General features: G+C 22.0%; 1 protein-coding gene across 1 annotated transcript in view; it reads left to right on the top strand.

Annotated features, from left to right (window-relative positions):
* The first annotated feature begins 1,343 nt into the window (after nt 1-1,343).
* The window catches only part of LOC112592105 (G-protein coupled receptor moody), a 135,466-nt gene continuing 117,871 nt past the window's right edge, over nt 1,344-18,938 (top strand). Inside the window, exons 1-2 of the mRNA XM_025336091.1 lie at nt 1,344-1,423; nt 6,334-6,657. Of these exons, the coding sequence (XP_025191876.1) occupies nt 6,397-6,657 (261 nt within the window). The 5' untranslated portion in view covers nt 1,344-1,423; nt 6,334-6,396. The remainder of the gene's footprint in view (nt 1,424-6,333; nt 6,658-18,938) is intronic.

Genomic DNA, 18,938 nt, shown 5'->3' with positions numbered 1-18,938 from the left:
TAGTAATACAGAAGGTTAAACTATTATTTTTCTAAAAATATTGTATGTATTACATAATAATTTTTTTTTTATTACTTCAATGTGAATATTGACATAATATCTTAGACAAGTGTGACTGAATATCTATGTGGTATAATTGTATAGAAAAAAAATAGTATAACAGTTAAAATGAATTCAAATTCAAATTTCATTGTTGTTATAAAATAATTTAGGTAATGGCAAAATGTTTTAAGTTTCAATTTTAATATTTTTGAGTTACAATAAAATAACTCTGTTTAATAGTTTTTAATCGTTAATTAAAAAATTATCATTTTTATTTTCAATATCCAATTTTAAGGTATATGAAATTAGTAGAAAAATCAAACTATAAGTGACTAAGTTTCATTAAGTTCACGGGAAAAGGCCTTAAAATAACTTTTAATTGAGAAAAGCTCAATTTTGAAAATGGTACTATTAAATAACACTAATTTAAATTATAGCATATTTGATTTTTTCACACACTTCCAATTTTAATTTAAAATACCATAAAAAAAAATTATGCCTATGTATTTTCAATAAAATTAAATTGCTCGTAGAACAACTTATAAGAAATTTTGTTTTACATTAAAGAGTTTTTGACAGAAAAAAAAATTCAATACAAACTATAAAAATTCGAAATTTCTATAAATAGCTTAATGTTTTATTATCTAATTATAATTTACATGGAAATATTAAAAGTAAAATGTTTTTCTAGTTTTTAAACATTTTAAATTTCTTATTATTTGAGAATAATTCTTCAGTCATAAATATTAAAATTAAAATTTCATCAAATATTTCGACACAATTAGAATACATGTTTGAAATGATTAAAAACCTAAAAGATAAAAGATAAAACATGAAACTATGAAAAAAAAACTTTTTAGTTGGTTTTTATTTTATTATAGTTTTTTTTATTATAATTAGTTTTTATTCTAAGAACGATGTATCATTGTTGTAGTGTTATGTGTTAATAACTTAATTCGATTATGAAATTAAGGTTTAAATTTAAGATAGTTACGAGTAAGTCAATACTATTTGGCATAACTAAGCGTTGATTAAATGAAGATATTATGCTTTTGTCTTATTTATATATATAGTTAATAAACAAGATATCGATATAAATCACTCGTGTTTAACTTTTTTTGTTTCCTTATTTTTTTAACAGATCATTCACATTTTTTTTACTTTACTAACATTTTTTATAGTATGAGCTCGTTCATTATTGGGGTGCGCAAACGCCGCATTTTTCCGGTAGGGGGGTCTTTGCCCTCTGTTTCCAAGAACGATGAACAATCCCTACGACCACATGGTAGTCACGCCGCAGCCGTCGAGGTTCAAACGTCATTTGCCAATTCACGAGGCTTTGTCTCAAAATCTTATACATCAAACGCGATGTTTTTCCTTGGTACTCTTTTATTAAAATATTTTGGTAGTTGTTTTATTATTAAAATCAAACATTTCATGAAAAGTCTTACATTATTTTGTATTCTATCAAAATGTACTGGATTTAAAATACAATTTTCTTAAGTGCAATACAATTAAATACCTTATATAAGTCTCACGACGTAAGTCAATAGTTTCATTATGCATGTTATAAATTTAAATAATGCATGTTATTATAATTTATAATATTAAATTATAAATCAATTTGTATTTCTATTTGTAAATACATACTTATCATATTTCATATCTACAATTTTTATGTATGATTACTTTATTAAATTTATATTTTTATGACTAAATAATTATAAAAATTGTTGAAATAAATATTATACAGGCAATAAATAAAGTGTATCGTAAATTGGGTCAATAGTTATAATATCTATTTAATATATTTATTAAATTATTAAAATCGCGAAATTTAATTATTTCCTGTATTGTAAAGAGGTTTTTATTTAAACTATATCCAAGTAACTGTAATTTACAATATCTAATCAATAATCATAAATTAATAATGATTATTTGAATATATCTAATTTATTTAAATTATAAAATTATATATACGAAGTTGTAAAAATATTGTGGGAGTGTCGTATGAGACATATTATAAACAGATATTGTATAATATTTAGATACACGTATAATTTTACTACGGTTTAAATCATTAATTTTAAATTAGTTCTGTTTCTGACAAAAATTTACTAAAATAAAATCTCATTATACGTAATATTGAATTTAATTTTTAAAAAAACATATATTTTTTAAATTGATAAAAACGAAAATAGATAAATTTCTTTCTTTTTTGTGTATTAAGTTATTTATATTTACGACTTGAGATTACTTTAAATTTTATACTTAGTTAATATTTTAACATTTAAAAATAGTTATATTATACATAGTGATTTATTAAGTTAAGTATGCTTACTCCTTTTTTCTTCAGTAATGCAGTTATTCAAAATCAGATTTTTGGAATTTTAAATATAGATAGGTACTTAAAAACGATGTTCTTAAATTCTTGAGATTTTTGTATCTCTTCAAAGGTTTCTGTGGTGATAAAAATTTCTGCCTTGCAAATTAAAGCTCCCCTTTTTTTAGTTCAGATTTTTCAAAAGAAATATTTTTTTAAATTATAATGTTTCAAATTTAAAATTAGACTAATTTTGTTTATTTTGTAATTATATTCATCTATAAGGAAGAAAGTAAATTTAAGGTTAAGTTTTCTTAATTATTTATTAATTATTAGTATATTAGGTATATGATTTTATGGAAGTATATTTCTATTAGGTAGCTATTGGGTTATGAATTATATTTTCCAATAATAGAACGTAATTATACAATAATTCACTAAAATGTATAGTATACTCTACTTAACAAACTTAGTAATTCTTTTAAAAAAAATTCTTTGAGAAAACAACAATTTTTTTTACTTAAAAACTCATTTTTAGTATACGAAATATATACAAATAGTAATAAATAAAATGTATGTGTAATATTACTAAATTAGTTAAAATAAGAAAATACATTAAAATTATATTATTTTTTTCTTTTTTGTTGTCGAAGAATTTTTTGATATATAAAAAAAAAAAATGTATGACTGCAATTTTTTGGTGGATTATTTAATTTATTATAGATATTTTAATTTATAATATTGGAGTAATTTTATAATTTTGAAAAAATATAGAAACAATATTGTTTTTAGTCTTTCAATAATTTGTCTTTTTATAATAATAAAATATTAGACATATATGTACAGTATTTTGAGCAGAAGAAGTGGTCTAAAAGTTTTTTATCACAATACTTCTGTGTATCTAAAATTGACACTGATGGTACTTTAAATAAGTATTTTTTATAATTTCCTAGTAACTTAATAGGAAAATTAAAAAAAAAATTTTAAAATTTAAAAATAAATTGTAGGTACATTAACAATCTACTACTGAACAACATTTATTTAATTGTTTATTTATATTCAATAATTAACTATCCTATAGAATTTTTAATACTATTACAAGTCAATTTTGATAATAAATTTATGATGGTAACATTTTCTTAAACGAATTTTTATCATTTTATGCTTAATATTATAAAGTTACGATTATGTTGGTTGAATTGGTTTTAATTTTGAATAATATGTAGTTTGATTATCAAATATTTGATAATTTTAAACGAAACAATATTTATATACTACCATTCTGACTAAATAGTAAGCTTAATTGTATTGTATGTGTTAAACTTAAAGAAATTTAAAGATATATTTTAAATAAAGAATAACTTTATTCATTGTATGAAAATTATATATTGAGCATATTATGTTAAATATTTAGATAAATTTATTGCTTATATTACCTATAAACAGCTTGTGAAATTAAATTAAATTTTTATTATTTAATAACATGTAATAACAATAAATAGGTACTAGCCTTTTAATAAATGTCCATAGTATATAAGTTTATAACACTTAAAATATAATGTCTTACATTCTGCATAAAATTGAGTTCCTCTGAGATCCTGTCACAATGTACTCTAACATTTTCTTCTTTATCTTGACATGGTATTTAAGAAATGTTCATAGTATTCGTATATCTGTAGGTACCTATGTACATTATTTTAAAATATTATATTATATTATCTACCATAGAATGACAGTTTGATGTGTGTAATTGGGGTTTTAATTCATTCATAGTTGACAAAAGTAAATTTAAATAGTTAGAATATGTAGAAGGTTTATTTACCTTAAATTTACCATGATAATTGTATATAACAATTGCAAAATATATTAAAAATATAATAATATAATTGTATATAAATGGTATACTGATATAATGATAAGTTTAATTTGAATATTGAAATAATTTAAAATATTTTTGATAAATTATAAAAATGTCAAGTGTATAGTAAATAATATGTATTTTTTTGACTTTTTGAAGTTGACATAATCGTACATTTTATATTCGTTGTACAGAAAGCCTATTTAAAGTTTAAAATATAATTTTTTTGGTTAGTATTGCTCATAATTTGAGACTTTTATGCTATAATATCTATTATAACAAGTATTATTAACTAACATAATTCAAAAACGTATTCGTTCTGAATATACAATAAATAAAAATTATTTTCAAGCACATAGAATTTTCTATGTGAAATTTTATTAATATTATATAAAAAAAAACTTAGCAATCGTTAAGTATATGTATAAATATATTATATGTTGTAATAATTATAATGTTATTTATTTTACATTTGCAATCTTTTATTTACTATAAAATATTCCGAGTTGTTTATCTATACGTAGTGCAATAGTGCAAAGAAGTTTGCTATCAAAAAAAATCTACTACCATCGTTAAATTACTACTATAATACTTGCCATTGGTATCAAAGCAGTTTAATTGTCAAACATAATAATAATGTATGTAGATGTGTATTATGTATAAAAAAATAGTATCTACATTTCATATTTGATTTACCTACTTTGTCATAGCTATAACATAATGTATATTACTACATCTAAACTAGTGTTAAATATTTTAATATTAAATGTGTGTATTCACATTATTTTTATAGATGTTTTTGTTTCCGTTAATTTTTTTCACCTTTTAATCAAAAAAAAAAAAATATATGAAATAATATATTGGATAAAAGTATATTGTAGTTGGTTTCTGTATAGATAGTTTTCAATATCATGTATAATATATTTACCTAACTATTGTTAAATTAAAATTATTTAGAACGTAGTGATGAAGATTAATTATATAATGCAAAGAAGGTACACAATTTATAATGTTTAAAAAATAAATTTTCGCATACCTACCTGACTTACACTAAATTTTATTGCTTTAAATTATTATGACTTTGTTTTATTGTAAACTACGTAACAATATAAATATTACTGGAGGTTGGTCATTATTCATTAATGTTGTTTTTTATCATTAATATTTGATAATATGAATTATCGTTAAATTAATAATCATAATATAGTATTTATTATTTGTTTGATGTATATTATATATGTACTTATTTAATTATAAAAAAAAAAATGTCTAGACTATAGTGAAGAACAATTAATATAATTAAAACACATTCTTCATTTTAAACGCGTTTAGATAGGTACTTAATTTTCACACCGTATTACTGTTAAAATCTATAAATTTATATATTTATTTTGCTCAGTAAATATTTTACATATATTTTATTTTTTTAGGTATATGTTGTTTAAAATATTTTTTGGAAGGAAAATATAAATGTTTTGTTATTATAATGTATAAATTATACCTAATCTATATTTTATTGAAATGAATGAATGATAATACATAGTAAATATAATGTTTTACATAGATTAACATTTTTTTCAAAGTTTTTGATTCATAGCTTAGTTTTTAGATATTTTGAATATTTAATTACGTATTTTGAGTTTTTTTTTTAAATCACTTTTTTATGCCGTAATAGTTATCCGAAAGGTTCATAAGCCTCTTTATCGATTGTAATTTGAATATAAGTTTTCAGGATTTCAAAATTTTAGTAGTTTAAACTGTCGTAAGAACTTTAAATATTCGAGTTGAAAAACTCTTATTGCGTTTATGTGTATAAAAATGTTTATGTATTATATTATAGCTTAGTTGGAAATTGTTATAGTTTTTACTGCGATTTACAAAATTATTTGTAAAAGACAACGAATTTACCAGAAAGTTATACTAGACTCTTTATTTAATTATATTTATTTTTAACTAAATCAAAATAATGCAATACGTTTTTAGAAATAGAGTTTTTAATTGAAAATATTTTGAAAATGTAGTATTTCTTATAATTTTTTAAATTTTTTTTATAATATTGAATATTTTTTTTTATGTTGTAAAATGTTTTGTTTGTGGTTTTTTTTTACAGGTTATCATGAAACCTTATCGTTTGTTAAATGTTATGTCTTAATGACTTAAATTTAAACTCACAATGATCAGAGACTGGGCTATGCATCGATTTTTCGCAAACAATGGTCTAACAGACAAAAACCGTAGTTTGGATGATTATCATCAGGAGAATGTGTCGGAAGTTGCTAACAACCACGATTGGCGAAATGAATTGGAGACAGAACTGTTTCAAGGATATTCGCCTGCACTCTTAACGTTTGCTAGTATATGCTGTGTAATTTATATGATGGTTGGCGTGCCTGGAAATCTTATCACTATCATCGCCTTGTTTAGATGTAAAAAGGTAAGCGTATTTTGATAAGTTGAGTTCACACAATTTATTATTTTTAAGTTCATTAAAATTTAAACCTATTTTTTTTATAAATTTTAACAAAGTATTTTTTGGTTAATTTTGTTAGGTTTATAAATATATTATTGCGTAAAAGATTTAGTTACATTTATAGATTTATTAGAGGATAGTTATTTTAAATATGTCAACGCTATAGTTAAATTTAACAGTCTTGGATTGATTTATCGATTTGAATTGTTTATATTATTGCACTATAATTTTATTATATTTATGAGATTAAAATAATAGTATGATTTAAAATTGTATTAGAAAATAAATCATACCAAATACATTTAAATAAAGTATAATTTATCGGTAACACAAATAAGGAAATGCAATTTTTATCATCTCTATAAACCTTTTTAAAACAGTAATAAAACTTAAACACTTTATACAAATAGTCGGGGATGAATAAAATTGCATTCCTAATAAATCACATAGACTAAGAGAATAAAAATATTTAAAGTTTGTCATTTGAAAATAACTCCAATAGTTATAAATTTTATACATTTTAATATACCTATGTCTTAAGACTTAATGGATTTAAACCCTACACAGGAATAGTTTTTGTCGACTAAAATTATTGGCATGGAAATTCAATGAATTTATATTAACATTCAATGCAATAAACAATAATGTCACAATAATAATAATAATAATAATAATAATAATAATAATAATACGGACTTAGTTTGAACAACTGCTACTGTGATATAATATATTGTTATTGATTTCACTCGTATTGTTATAGATATTATTATATGTTTTGTGTAGATCATAGAAAGCTAATAAATTCAATAATAAATATGCATATAAACTATGAACGGGTAGAGTAGGTTTGTTATCAAATACTTAGTAAAGAACATCATCAGTCGCTACATAATTCAAGTAGGTTTAAATTGTAGTCGTGGGTCATTGTTGTCATCGATTCTATTTTAGACTGGAAACCATTGGTGCTGCAAAAATCGTGCAAGAAAGTATACACGGTTTTGCTATTAAATTATTTTTGTGCATACGATTTCCCAGCAGTAATGAATTTATTGCAAATAGTTGGCTTTGGTGGCCGTAGAAGTTAGCCCCGATGGCCGTCTCTGAAATCTGTTGACAATCTGTAGGTGATTTCAATTTTTCGGTTCTTTAATAGTATAACTCATTGGCAGCAAGTTGACTCAGGAGTTTAGCAAACAATTATTGAGGTAGAGTAATAGGTACTTACTCAATATATCCTATCATTTATGGATGTCGGATATTACTTTAAAATATTCAATAGCTGCCAATTATTGAGTTTTACTAGTTTAAAAAAAGGTATATTAGACAAATTGAAATTATGATGATATTGTGGTGACTTGATTTATGATAGATATATGTGATTGAAATTTACTTATTTTCTATTTATGCTTATTGATATAAATATATCAATAATTATTTTAAAAAACTGTTGAAGATTTTACTACCATTTATCTTAATTCATTTTCAAATGATTTTACTAACATTTACCTGATTTTAATGTATAAGTTCACTTAAGTTCATATTAAGAGACTTTATACAGAGTGATTCAAGTATTGGCGGTATAAATATTAACAGTAATATAATTTAAAATAATAACAAAAAATAAATCTTCTATGTTTAGTCATAATACATCATTGTAAATGACAAATTCATAAAGTTTTGCATACAAGAACACTTGGGAATCACTTGATAATCAGATAAAGTTGTACTATGTTTAGATTACTCTTCAATTTCTTGTATACTATAATGTAGATTGGATTATATTTCTATCGAACCACAACATACTATAAAAACTCATAAAAGTGTCTATGGAAAATAATGCGTAGTACAAAAGCAAATTTAATTAATGGATGTATATAATCAGCTACTAATATTGATTTGTAAACAGTTATTTTGATTAATGATAATATTATAAAATATTGTGTTAGAGGAAATATTAAAGAATCAATGAAAATTATACTTTAATATGAAAGCTTAAAATATTATAATATTATACCTAACTCATTGGCATTTAACGTAAATAATTATAATTCAGTGATCACGAATACGATTTGATTTAAATCATATTTTTTTGTTGAATAAAGAAGTCAAATTATATTTTAATATGGTTAATATGATTAAATGTTGATAACATAAAATATTTTTAAATTATCTAAATAATTAGTCTTTAAAATTTATGTTTTACATTTATAAATAAGTTATTTTTAGTTAATATAATACAACAAAAAAAAAAAATTTCAAAAAGTAAATGAAATGTTTAATAAAATATATTAACTTTAAATGTATAACAGAACACAAAAATATGCATTAAAGTTTACATTCTTGAGGTCTGGAAAATGTTTTAACCAATTTGAATCCTAAATTTAGAATTTAATATAATAGAGTCTCGACACGTAAGAAAATCTCTAAATGTCAAGTATACATGGTTAACGCAATATATTCAGCAAAAGTTGAACATATTTAAAAATATTTTTTCAGCTCATTAAAAATTAAATATATTTACATAATATTATTTAAAGCAAAATTATTTAGTTTTATTTAAATAATGGCATATCGAATAATTCATAATAAATGTAAGTACTTATTATATTATTAAATATATTAAGTCAAACAATAAAAATACTGTAAGTACTATTTATACTATAGTTATACAAAAATGTTCAAATTCTAAGGGGTATTAAAGAACGTCTCCTATGTAAATTAGTATTTGTAATTAATTCAAAAGGTTGTCATATTTGAGTTGGGGATGTTTAATCAGTTGAAACGTAACAGCAAAGTGAAGTTTTTAGAACTCTCGTGGGTTGTTAATTGTTTAATGGTGGTAAAGAATTTGACTAATAAAACTTTTAATACGAAAAACTTATTAGTGAATAGTAACGTAGTGATCATGCAACTATTTGTTATCAATTATACATTTTAAGCGTACCTAATGTAAAATAATATGTAGTTACTGCACTCGGTTTACTATAATATTTATAGATTATTAAATAAATAAATATTTTTAAAATTTAAAGTATTCATAAATGTGTAGTTTATGCGTAATTTTTTTTTTTCATGTTAGGAGAAATTTTTAGATAGATAATATTTGTATATTGATGATTATGGTTAGGTAGGATATGATGTGTGTATTGGTAAAATTTCCAGATGATCACTCATTCAAGAATCAGCAAATGGGCTCACTTGTTTAATTGTTGGAATATAATATATATTAAACACAAAAGACAAACTTTTATTAATATATATTCAAAACAATAAAAATGTTTAAAATGTTTACACATATTAAAATGGGTTTAAAAATTATAAAAATTAAAAATAATATTGTTGTAAAAATGAAAAAAAAACCATCATAAATCAAATACAATTGATTTTGTCAACCAAAATATAAGACAGCTGTTTGTGCATGAACTATATATACTTAGAAAAACCTACACATATAATATTATAATCATTTTGATATCTGGTGTTTAAATTCCAACAGGAAATAAGAAATTTTTACGCACAAATTTTAAATTTTACCCTTTCATTGCCATGTAATAAATAGCTTAATGATCGTATGGATTGCTCGCATATTTTGCTTTTATCACCAATTTGAATGCGTGGTGTTGCATTCAGAAAAAGATAGTTGAAATGAGCTAGTGACTGAAATTTATTTCGGTGGTAGGGCAGTTGGATTTACCGAACAAGGATGACGATAAACTTTCGGTATCATATTAAATTATATACCCAAAGACAAGGCCTGAGACCCGTCATATAAACAATGCAATATGGCCGACAGTAATTCGCACCCTGCTATCGTGCTAGCGTGTGTATTACACTAAACACATACACATATTCACCGTCGCCTTATACGACGGGGTAGCAATCATTATCGTACATACGGGTATGTGTGCGTGTGTTACAGAGTTTAAGTCGAGAAGAGGAGTGTTTGATTTGTATTCAGTGTTAACCTCGATGAAAATGGTCGTCGGTAATGGTTTCTTTTTTGGATTCATCGTAAATATCAAAGTATGTATATAGTCTGCAATAGATAAATATGAGTGAAAATTTTATAATCGAGATACATAAAAAATATCGATTATCAATATGTACCCTAGAACATTTATAATATATATATACTACGTACATGTATAATACTATATCGTTAAGTGTGTGGAAATATATATTATAATACGTATAGAAAAATACGTGTTAAGTTTCTTTTTGACAGTTCTATGCATGCTAATGTCAATGTGGTCAGTTTCTGTTCATACTATTATTATCTTAGTTTAATACGGTATGAAAAAATCGCTGATAAATGTTTAAATATTTTTCTAAAAATATATTAAATTAATAAATCAAAACGATGATTATTTTCAACAGTAATAATGTAATTTTTTAATTTTTTCGTGTGATAAAACAGTAAGCTACCTTGTTAATATAATATAAAATATGCAATATGTATACATATATAATATGTTTGTGTGTGTATAAAATATTAAAAGGATATTTGATGATTGATGAAAATAATGATGAAATATGTCAAAAATGGAGGTTTAATTACTTTGTACTATTAGGGTAAAGATTTATTATTAAATTTTTTTAATAAATAATTTTTTTGAAATAATTTTTCGTGTTCAATAATGATTTAATATTTTAAATATTAACATTAAGACTGTACATATAATTTTTACTTAAATACCTAAATTAAGGTAAACAATAACATGTACAATTATTATTTAAATTAATTTTTAAAAGTAAATTGCAACACATGTGTTAATAAAGTTCAAAGCGATCGATGGCAGTGTTACGTTAACTATTTTACACTAAAATGCGTAATGTTACTCCTAATTATTTTTCTTCCATCTATCACATATTTATTTTACTTAGATGACGGCTAGACTGATCAGATTGTAAGTAGTGTAAAATGTTAATAGTCTATTCTCAATTTTATGTTTAAGACTCATTTACTATATACGACATATTTACTTTAATATATAGTCTGTAAATTGTACCTTATTCTTGAAACTGCTTATATTATCACAATTTTTATGCGATTCTTATTATTTATTTATGTATTTATTATTTTAAAAAATGGTTATTTTTTTATTAAACGTATATGCGAAGTTTAGTTTTATAGGGAATAAAAAAATTGAAATAAAGCTTGGTCAACTTTTATAACATTAGCCCGTTTACTTAAAACTTTTTAATAAATTTAGTAGGTATTTATTAAGAATAGAAGCACATTTGCTTGATAATTTGACATTTTTATACACAAAATTTCTATAGAATACATATTTTATATGTAATCTTGTGGTATTTAATTATTATTATTAAATAAATTATACGTAAAATAAGAATAATAAACAAATTTAACGAATTTATGAAAAAAGTATGAATGTTATTTATTATGTTCTACTAATTTTACGATAAACATTTAGAATTATAAATATCATCAACTATAATAATATTTTTTTGTAGGTATTTAAAGTCCATGGGTTCATATTTCTTTCTCACGAAATCATATTTATTCCCACGCTGTACTGTACCACATGTTTTCTAAACATCCCTTTTTATTATGAAGGAACTTAAAAAAAAAATAAACAAAAACATTTTTAATTCATAAACATGAGGTAAAACTATTAATTTTATTACAAGCTGTTGTTATAAAGTAACGATATTTTTAGGCGTACAAAAAGTTTCAAGAAATAATAAACTAAAGAATAACTAGATAAGTTTTATATCGTATCAGTGTTTAAATATATATATATATAATATATATATATATAAGTGTAATAAAACCATTTATATTGAAAGAGGATAATTGTTAAGGTCCAATTTAAATCATCCAATATTTCCATATTGGAATATTAATTTTTACTTTATTTTAGATCGTGGAAAATCGCAAAAATAATCAATCATTTAAATTATTTGATTGTTGTACTCGATTACCTAATATTATTAAATAAATTACACATTTAATTTCCCTATAAATTAGTATACAATCATATTTTTTGGGTAGTTTTTATAATATTTGTAACTTGTAGTATTATTAAAGAATACTTAACTATTTAAGCATATTTAGTATGTATAACGGTTAATGGTTATGTATATTACGAACAATAAAAACCACACATAGTCACATAAATTCCTTACACAAATACAATTTATAGGCAGGTTTGTTGTTTATTATTCTTAAGTACATATTATTTATGTAGCTTCGATTATGAACATTTAGAACATATTTATTTATTACAGACTATATGCACACTGCAATATTTACGACGAATTTAAAATAGAAACCATTACCGATAAACCGTTTTTTTTTTCATCGCAGTTAAACGCTGAATACAAATCAAATACGACTTCCCTTTCTGACTCAAACTATATAATACACACACTCACACGTAAACTATTCTATGCTATCTAAATATTTATCAAATTAATCGTATCGATAGATTTTACCTGTATTGTAGTACTTTCAAAGAACCTACATAATTGTTAAAATCGTCATTGGAAATTATTTTTTAAATATATTGTAAAATTTGTACATTAATAATTATTTTTTATTTTAAGTTTTATAATCGTAGATATTGGTAAATTTTAGCTCTCAGACCATGATCTTTGGTGGTTTTCGTAATTTATTTTTTCCTATTATGCAAATTACTAATATGATATTATTTTTTTTTAACTTAGAGCATAGTTATTTATTCCACATCTACATTAAAGAATTGTGTACATTAGCTATGGAAATTTATAAAAATAAAATATTTGTTTATCACATTTTTTTCTGCTGTCAGTTTGTATTTACGGTTTTTACGTTAACACATTTTATTAGGAGATTTTTAAGGAAGAAAATTGCACTTAGTTCTCATTAAACGATAATTTGGCACAGTTGTATGTCATTTTCTGGTTATTTAGGTTGCAAAATAGTGGTAATCCATTGCGACTGGACTTAACAGCAAAGAAAATACTGTGTTTAACGACTGATATAGCTATGAATATGATAATATATTCTATAATATCATGATATACTTTTAGTTTCTTTTATTTTTCAAACAGCGACATTTGCAAAAATGAATATTGAACATAGTTACTACAAATTTTATGAAGAAAAAAATTGTCTCTACCACCAAAACAACCACCGTAACAATAACAGAAATATAACAGAAAGGGGAGTCTGAATTTAGAATATCACTTTTCTAAAAAACACTTCTATAAGTCATTTTTGGGAAAGAGTGAAATTCTTTTACGGTTGTTAAGCATTTTATTTTACTATATTTTATAATAATACCTGATTTTTCAAATAAATAAGGAAAATAATAAAAATAATTTGAACGTTAAGAAGATGCCCATAAAACATTCCCTAGCATTTTCCAGAGTTTATTTTTATAACGAAATATAATTGTGGAATTATTCATAAATAAAGAACATATAAAAATATTTTAAAAAGACTTGATGGTGGTGTAAATGAGTAATTACTGTATTATGTAAATAAAGATAATTATTTACTTAAAAAAGTATAATATCGTATGGTTGTGCATATTATTTTTAAAGATATTTTTTTTTTTTTAATACATTTTATCTAACTAAAAAAATAGATTCAGAAATAATTGTTTATACTTATGATAATATTAATATTATGGTTCATACTGTATGTTTATATTTCATTAAGTTTATGTATCCGATGAGTCAAGTTAAACATTTAAATTTGATATTTACGTATCTTTAGAATTAGACGTAAGTTAATATATTTTTTGTATTCATTCAAATTATACTTTAAAGTAAAATTTTTAAACAAATTAATTTTTATTTAAATTTATTGGTTATACTAGTCAATATAATACAATAAAACATTGCATCTTATTAACTAATTGGTTGGAAAGATCATATTGGTCTAAGTACTTAATAACCAATCGCTTTTTATACTTATTTTATTCTGAAAATTTTATTTTACAAATGTGTGTGTATCTCACAAAAATGAATTTTTATTCCTAAATACTGCACTATGTGATTTAAATAATAAAAGTTCTTTTAAAAACTTTATAATAAAATATAAGATTGTACATAATTGAAACTATAGGTATGGGCACCCTATTGTGTTTAACATTTATTTTTATTGATATAGTAAAATATATTGGAAAAATGGCAAAAAATGTTAACTAAATATTGCATTAAGACTTCATTACTAATTTAAAAGAAATTTAATATTTATTTTTTATTTTTTATTCGATTAGTATACAGACGTATACTACTAAATATGAGTAATTGGATTTCTAATGAAAATAAAAACAGGTCATTTAAATTTTCTGAAATAATTATAAGTTTATCGAACTTTATATTAGATTCTGAGTGGAGCTATGAATAAATTAATTTTATAACGATATGTGTTATTTATTTATTTTTTATATCACTATAAATTCATTGTTAAAAATAGTTTTTTTCTCTACATAATCTTAAATGGTGATAATTCAATATATAAGTAATTCATTAATACAATAAATAATTCAAAGAAACTAAAATTCAAATTCATTTTATTAAAAGTATGTAAATATCGTTAACATTTTTAATTAAGCGATTACTAAAATATTTTGTTCACGATTTCTGGTAAAATGAACTGTATCCTATGCTATCTGAGGTGTAAATTACTAATTTGATAAACTTTATTACGTAGAAACCAACACTAGTTTTCTAGTTAGTCTGTTTTACAAATGTGTTAATATTTATGCATAAAATTCAACAATATAGTATTTCATTTGATTGTAACAAATAACTAAATACAAGTTAAAAATAGTTTGAAAATACTCAAGCAGTCCATATTAAAAAATTATTTGCTTAAATTGCTTATGCTTATCAAATATTTGATTTTTTAAATATAATAGGATGTTGATTGTTGAGTAAAATTAAGAATACAAATTTTTTACCAAAATTAAAAGAATATATTATATATTTCATTAATTTACAAATATAAATTTGTAGGGGATTTTATAAAATTACGGGTTTTAAAGCAAAAGTGATATTGTTTTAAAGTATAGGTACAAAAATCGTACTTTAATGGTAAGACAAGAAACAAAGTCTATGGCTTAAAATGTATTACAAATTAATTTATTATTACTATAAATTATTTGAACAAATATATTATATATCTTTTTATTAATGTATTTGTTGTTATACTATTAATGATAGTAGAAAAGAATTTCTCGATTTAATGGTTATTACGAAACTTTTGTTATAAAATCTGCAATTATATAGTTTAGTAAATTTACAAAATAATAATATGAACATACATAATAAACTAACCGTAGAATTTTTATAAAATATATTTATGCAAAATTCTTTGAACATAAAAAAAAAAAATATTTTAATTTACATTATACTATATTTGATAAGCTATTGCATTTTTAAATTAAACATATAATTCCTTTGTTTTAAAACTGTTTTAATAATTTTGTATAAATTTAATCGTGTTTTGTTCTTACTTAACAAACTATGAAATGATTTCTCAAATATTAAAACAAAACTTAAAGATATATTATGATAGATTATAATATTGTACTTGGTAATTGGATTAAAACATTTTAAATTTAAACCATTTGAATAATTTTGAATACATATTATCATATTTTGTTTTTACTTAGTAAAATATAAAAAATGTTAATTAAAATTAATTTAGACCTGCATAAATAAAAGATTAGCTATATTTCACTTTGTTTGATATATTTTTATTGGCTAAATGATTTGTTTTTGATTAAATATAAATTCTTAAAATGCTGTTATATTGTTTTTAGATTTATAATTCCGGAAAATTGTTTTTAAGCTTTAATAAAAATGTAGTCTTTATTTAAAGTAGCATATAATATTAATTTAAGCATCATAAATTTATTTTGAATTACTTATTTTTATGTTTTATTATAATTAAATAATAGTGTAGGTATAGAATATCATACATTAACTAAAATTAATATCGATTTAGTCGGTTGTCATATTTTTCAAAATAAACTATGTATATTTTTGTTAGAAATATAAATAAAAAAGACTAAGATATCAATTTTTCTATATAATACAATGTATAAACTTTTTATATATAAAACTTTTTCATGGAAAAATATCATAAATTGTGTTAAAAAATCTTGAACATCTTTGAATAAATTCCACAGACCTCAGATCATTTACTTAATATTGATCTTGAGGAAATCGTTTTTAAATGTTAATTATAGATTACTCAACATACGCTAAGCATCAGAATTCAAATATTTAATATAAAATAGTGTCTTCTGTTATCCTTGTCATAACTAATCCATTGTTTACCTATATTCTTTAACGGGAACTACTTATAAATAAATTACATACAAATGTCGCTAACGTGCAGCAGGCTATTGAATTTTGGTCATACCAATGTTCAAGACATGTATAAATCACGGACCTTAACCGATACTTTCGATTTTTCTAAGCCTCAAGCTTATATTCAAGTGTGATTTATGATAAAAAATAATGCCTTAAAAGTTTTGGCAAATTTGTTGATACTCAACAACCATTTTTCTCATATATTAGATAAGGTGTTGAAGGCATAATGATCGATACTCGATTTCATCAATAATTCTTATTCTACTTATAAATGGAATACTTGTACATATATTTTTAAAACTATGCACTTCTTAAATTTTTATGGGTGTAAAATAGTATTTTTATATCTTTGTATATAAAAATTAATTAGTTATTTTGCTTATTTTAAATTTCAAATTTATAAGATTTTGTATTCCGTCCTTCATTTTTAAACCGGTCAAAGTCTTAGCTTGTTTACCAATAAAAAAATACTGTTGACTTATTTTGTATGATTTCATTTTCAAACAAAAATTTACTTTGAATAGTGCATACATTAAACCTTATCTTAGCATAATTAATAACAAAAAGCAATTTTTTGACAGGTATTTCATAAATATTCATAATAAGCTTATAATTTGTTATGATTATAATGATTTTTTAATCTAATTTTTTAATGATGATTCGTCTTTTTAAGATATACTATCGTATAACGTCAAAAATAATTATAAAATATATAATAATAATAGCAAATATTTTCATTGTTGATTCATAGGATAACTTTATTTTATTTTATTAAACTTGATTTACGTATACGGTTTCTAACAGATTAACATATTATTATATTAAATCCGTTAATGAATAATAAATTTTGATTTTCTGGTTTCTTTTTAATATTAAAAAACTGTGGTAATATATTTGACGTTAATACAGTGTAAAATAAGTTGTTTAAAGTTATCAATACTGTAAAATGAAAATAAAATGAGGTGATTAACATTAGATACGAAATCAATGACAAAAAAGGTGGAATGGTCAATAATTTATGTCGTTTATCTTATCGTTGCAGAACAAATTCTTCTTGTTTAACATTTTTTTTTCTTTTTACACACAGTAGGTACATCATTGATAACAAAGAACAACTATTTTATTCTTTTAAAAATAAAAATAAATAAATAAATAATAATAAAAGAAAAAAAAAAACAATAATAATTTGAAAAAATTGATAAGTTGATTTGTCATTGAGATCGTCTTGCAGAGCTCTAGTTATCAATATTACTCGAACTTTTATTGCTTAACGTAGTATATAGGTATATTTATATTTTCCCTGAGAAATGGTATAGATTCAATACGAAACTCAAATACATGTGTAGCCACTCAAATTAATTTATAAAGGTTTTTTCTATTTGTATTTCCGTTATCTCACTATATATTATTATTATTATTATTGCGTAATCATATTCTTCGTTAAGCATATCAGCTCTATCTATATTTTACGAGTATGCTATGAGTAATTTCATATCGTTAATAATTATTTAACCATTTTTTCGTTTTGCTTATTTTTTTTATTATTTAAAAAAAATTAGTTTATTAATTCTTTAATATCAATTTAAATAAAAAATAAATTTTAATTATTCCACACTCATCTAATATAATCATCGATGTTATAAATTTATAAGCAAAGAACGTACATAATAGAACTGTTTTCAATTATTAACAATTATGTGACGTTTTTCTTGTTAATATTTCAAATAGTACTAAAATGTGCTTTTGCGATATTTATTTATATTTTGCCACGTAATAAAAAGTTATTGCCATAGGCATATACATATTTAAGTGTAATACATGGTAATCGAACTATAAACAGTTATTTTATGAGTGTAGTTTATACATATAAACATTTAATACGTTAAAACATTTATATATATTAATAC

The sequence above is a fragment of the Melanaphis sacchari genome, unplaced genomic scaffold, assembly GCF_002803265.2.
Source record: "Melanaphis sacchari strain LSU unplaced genomic scaffold, SCAv2.0 Contig157_pilon_pilon, whole genome shotgun sequence".
NCBI lineage: Eukaryota > Metazoa > Arthropoda > Insecta > Hemiptera > Aphididae > Melanaphis > Melanaphis sacchari.
Note: the sequence above shows the minus strand (reverse complement) of the source record. Positions and strands in the feature narration are given on the sequence as shown.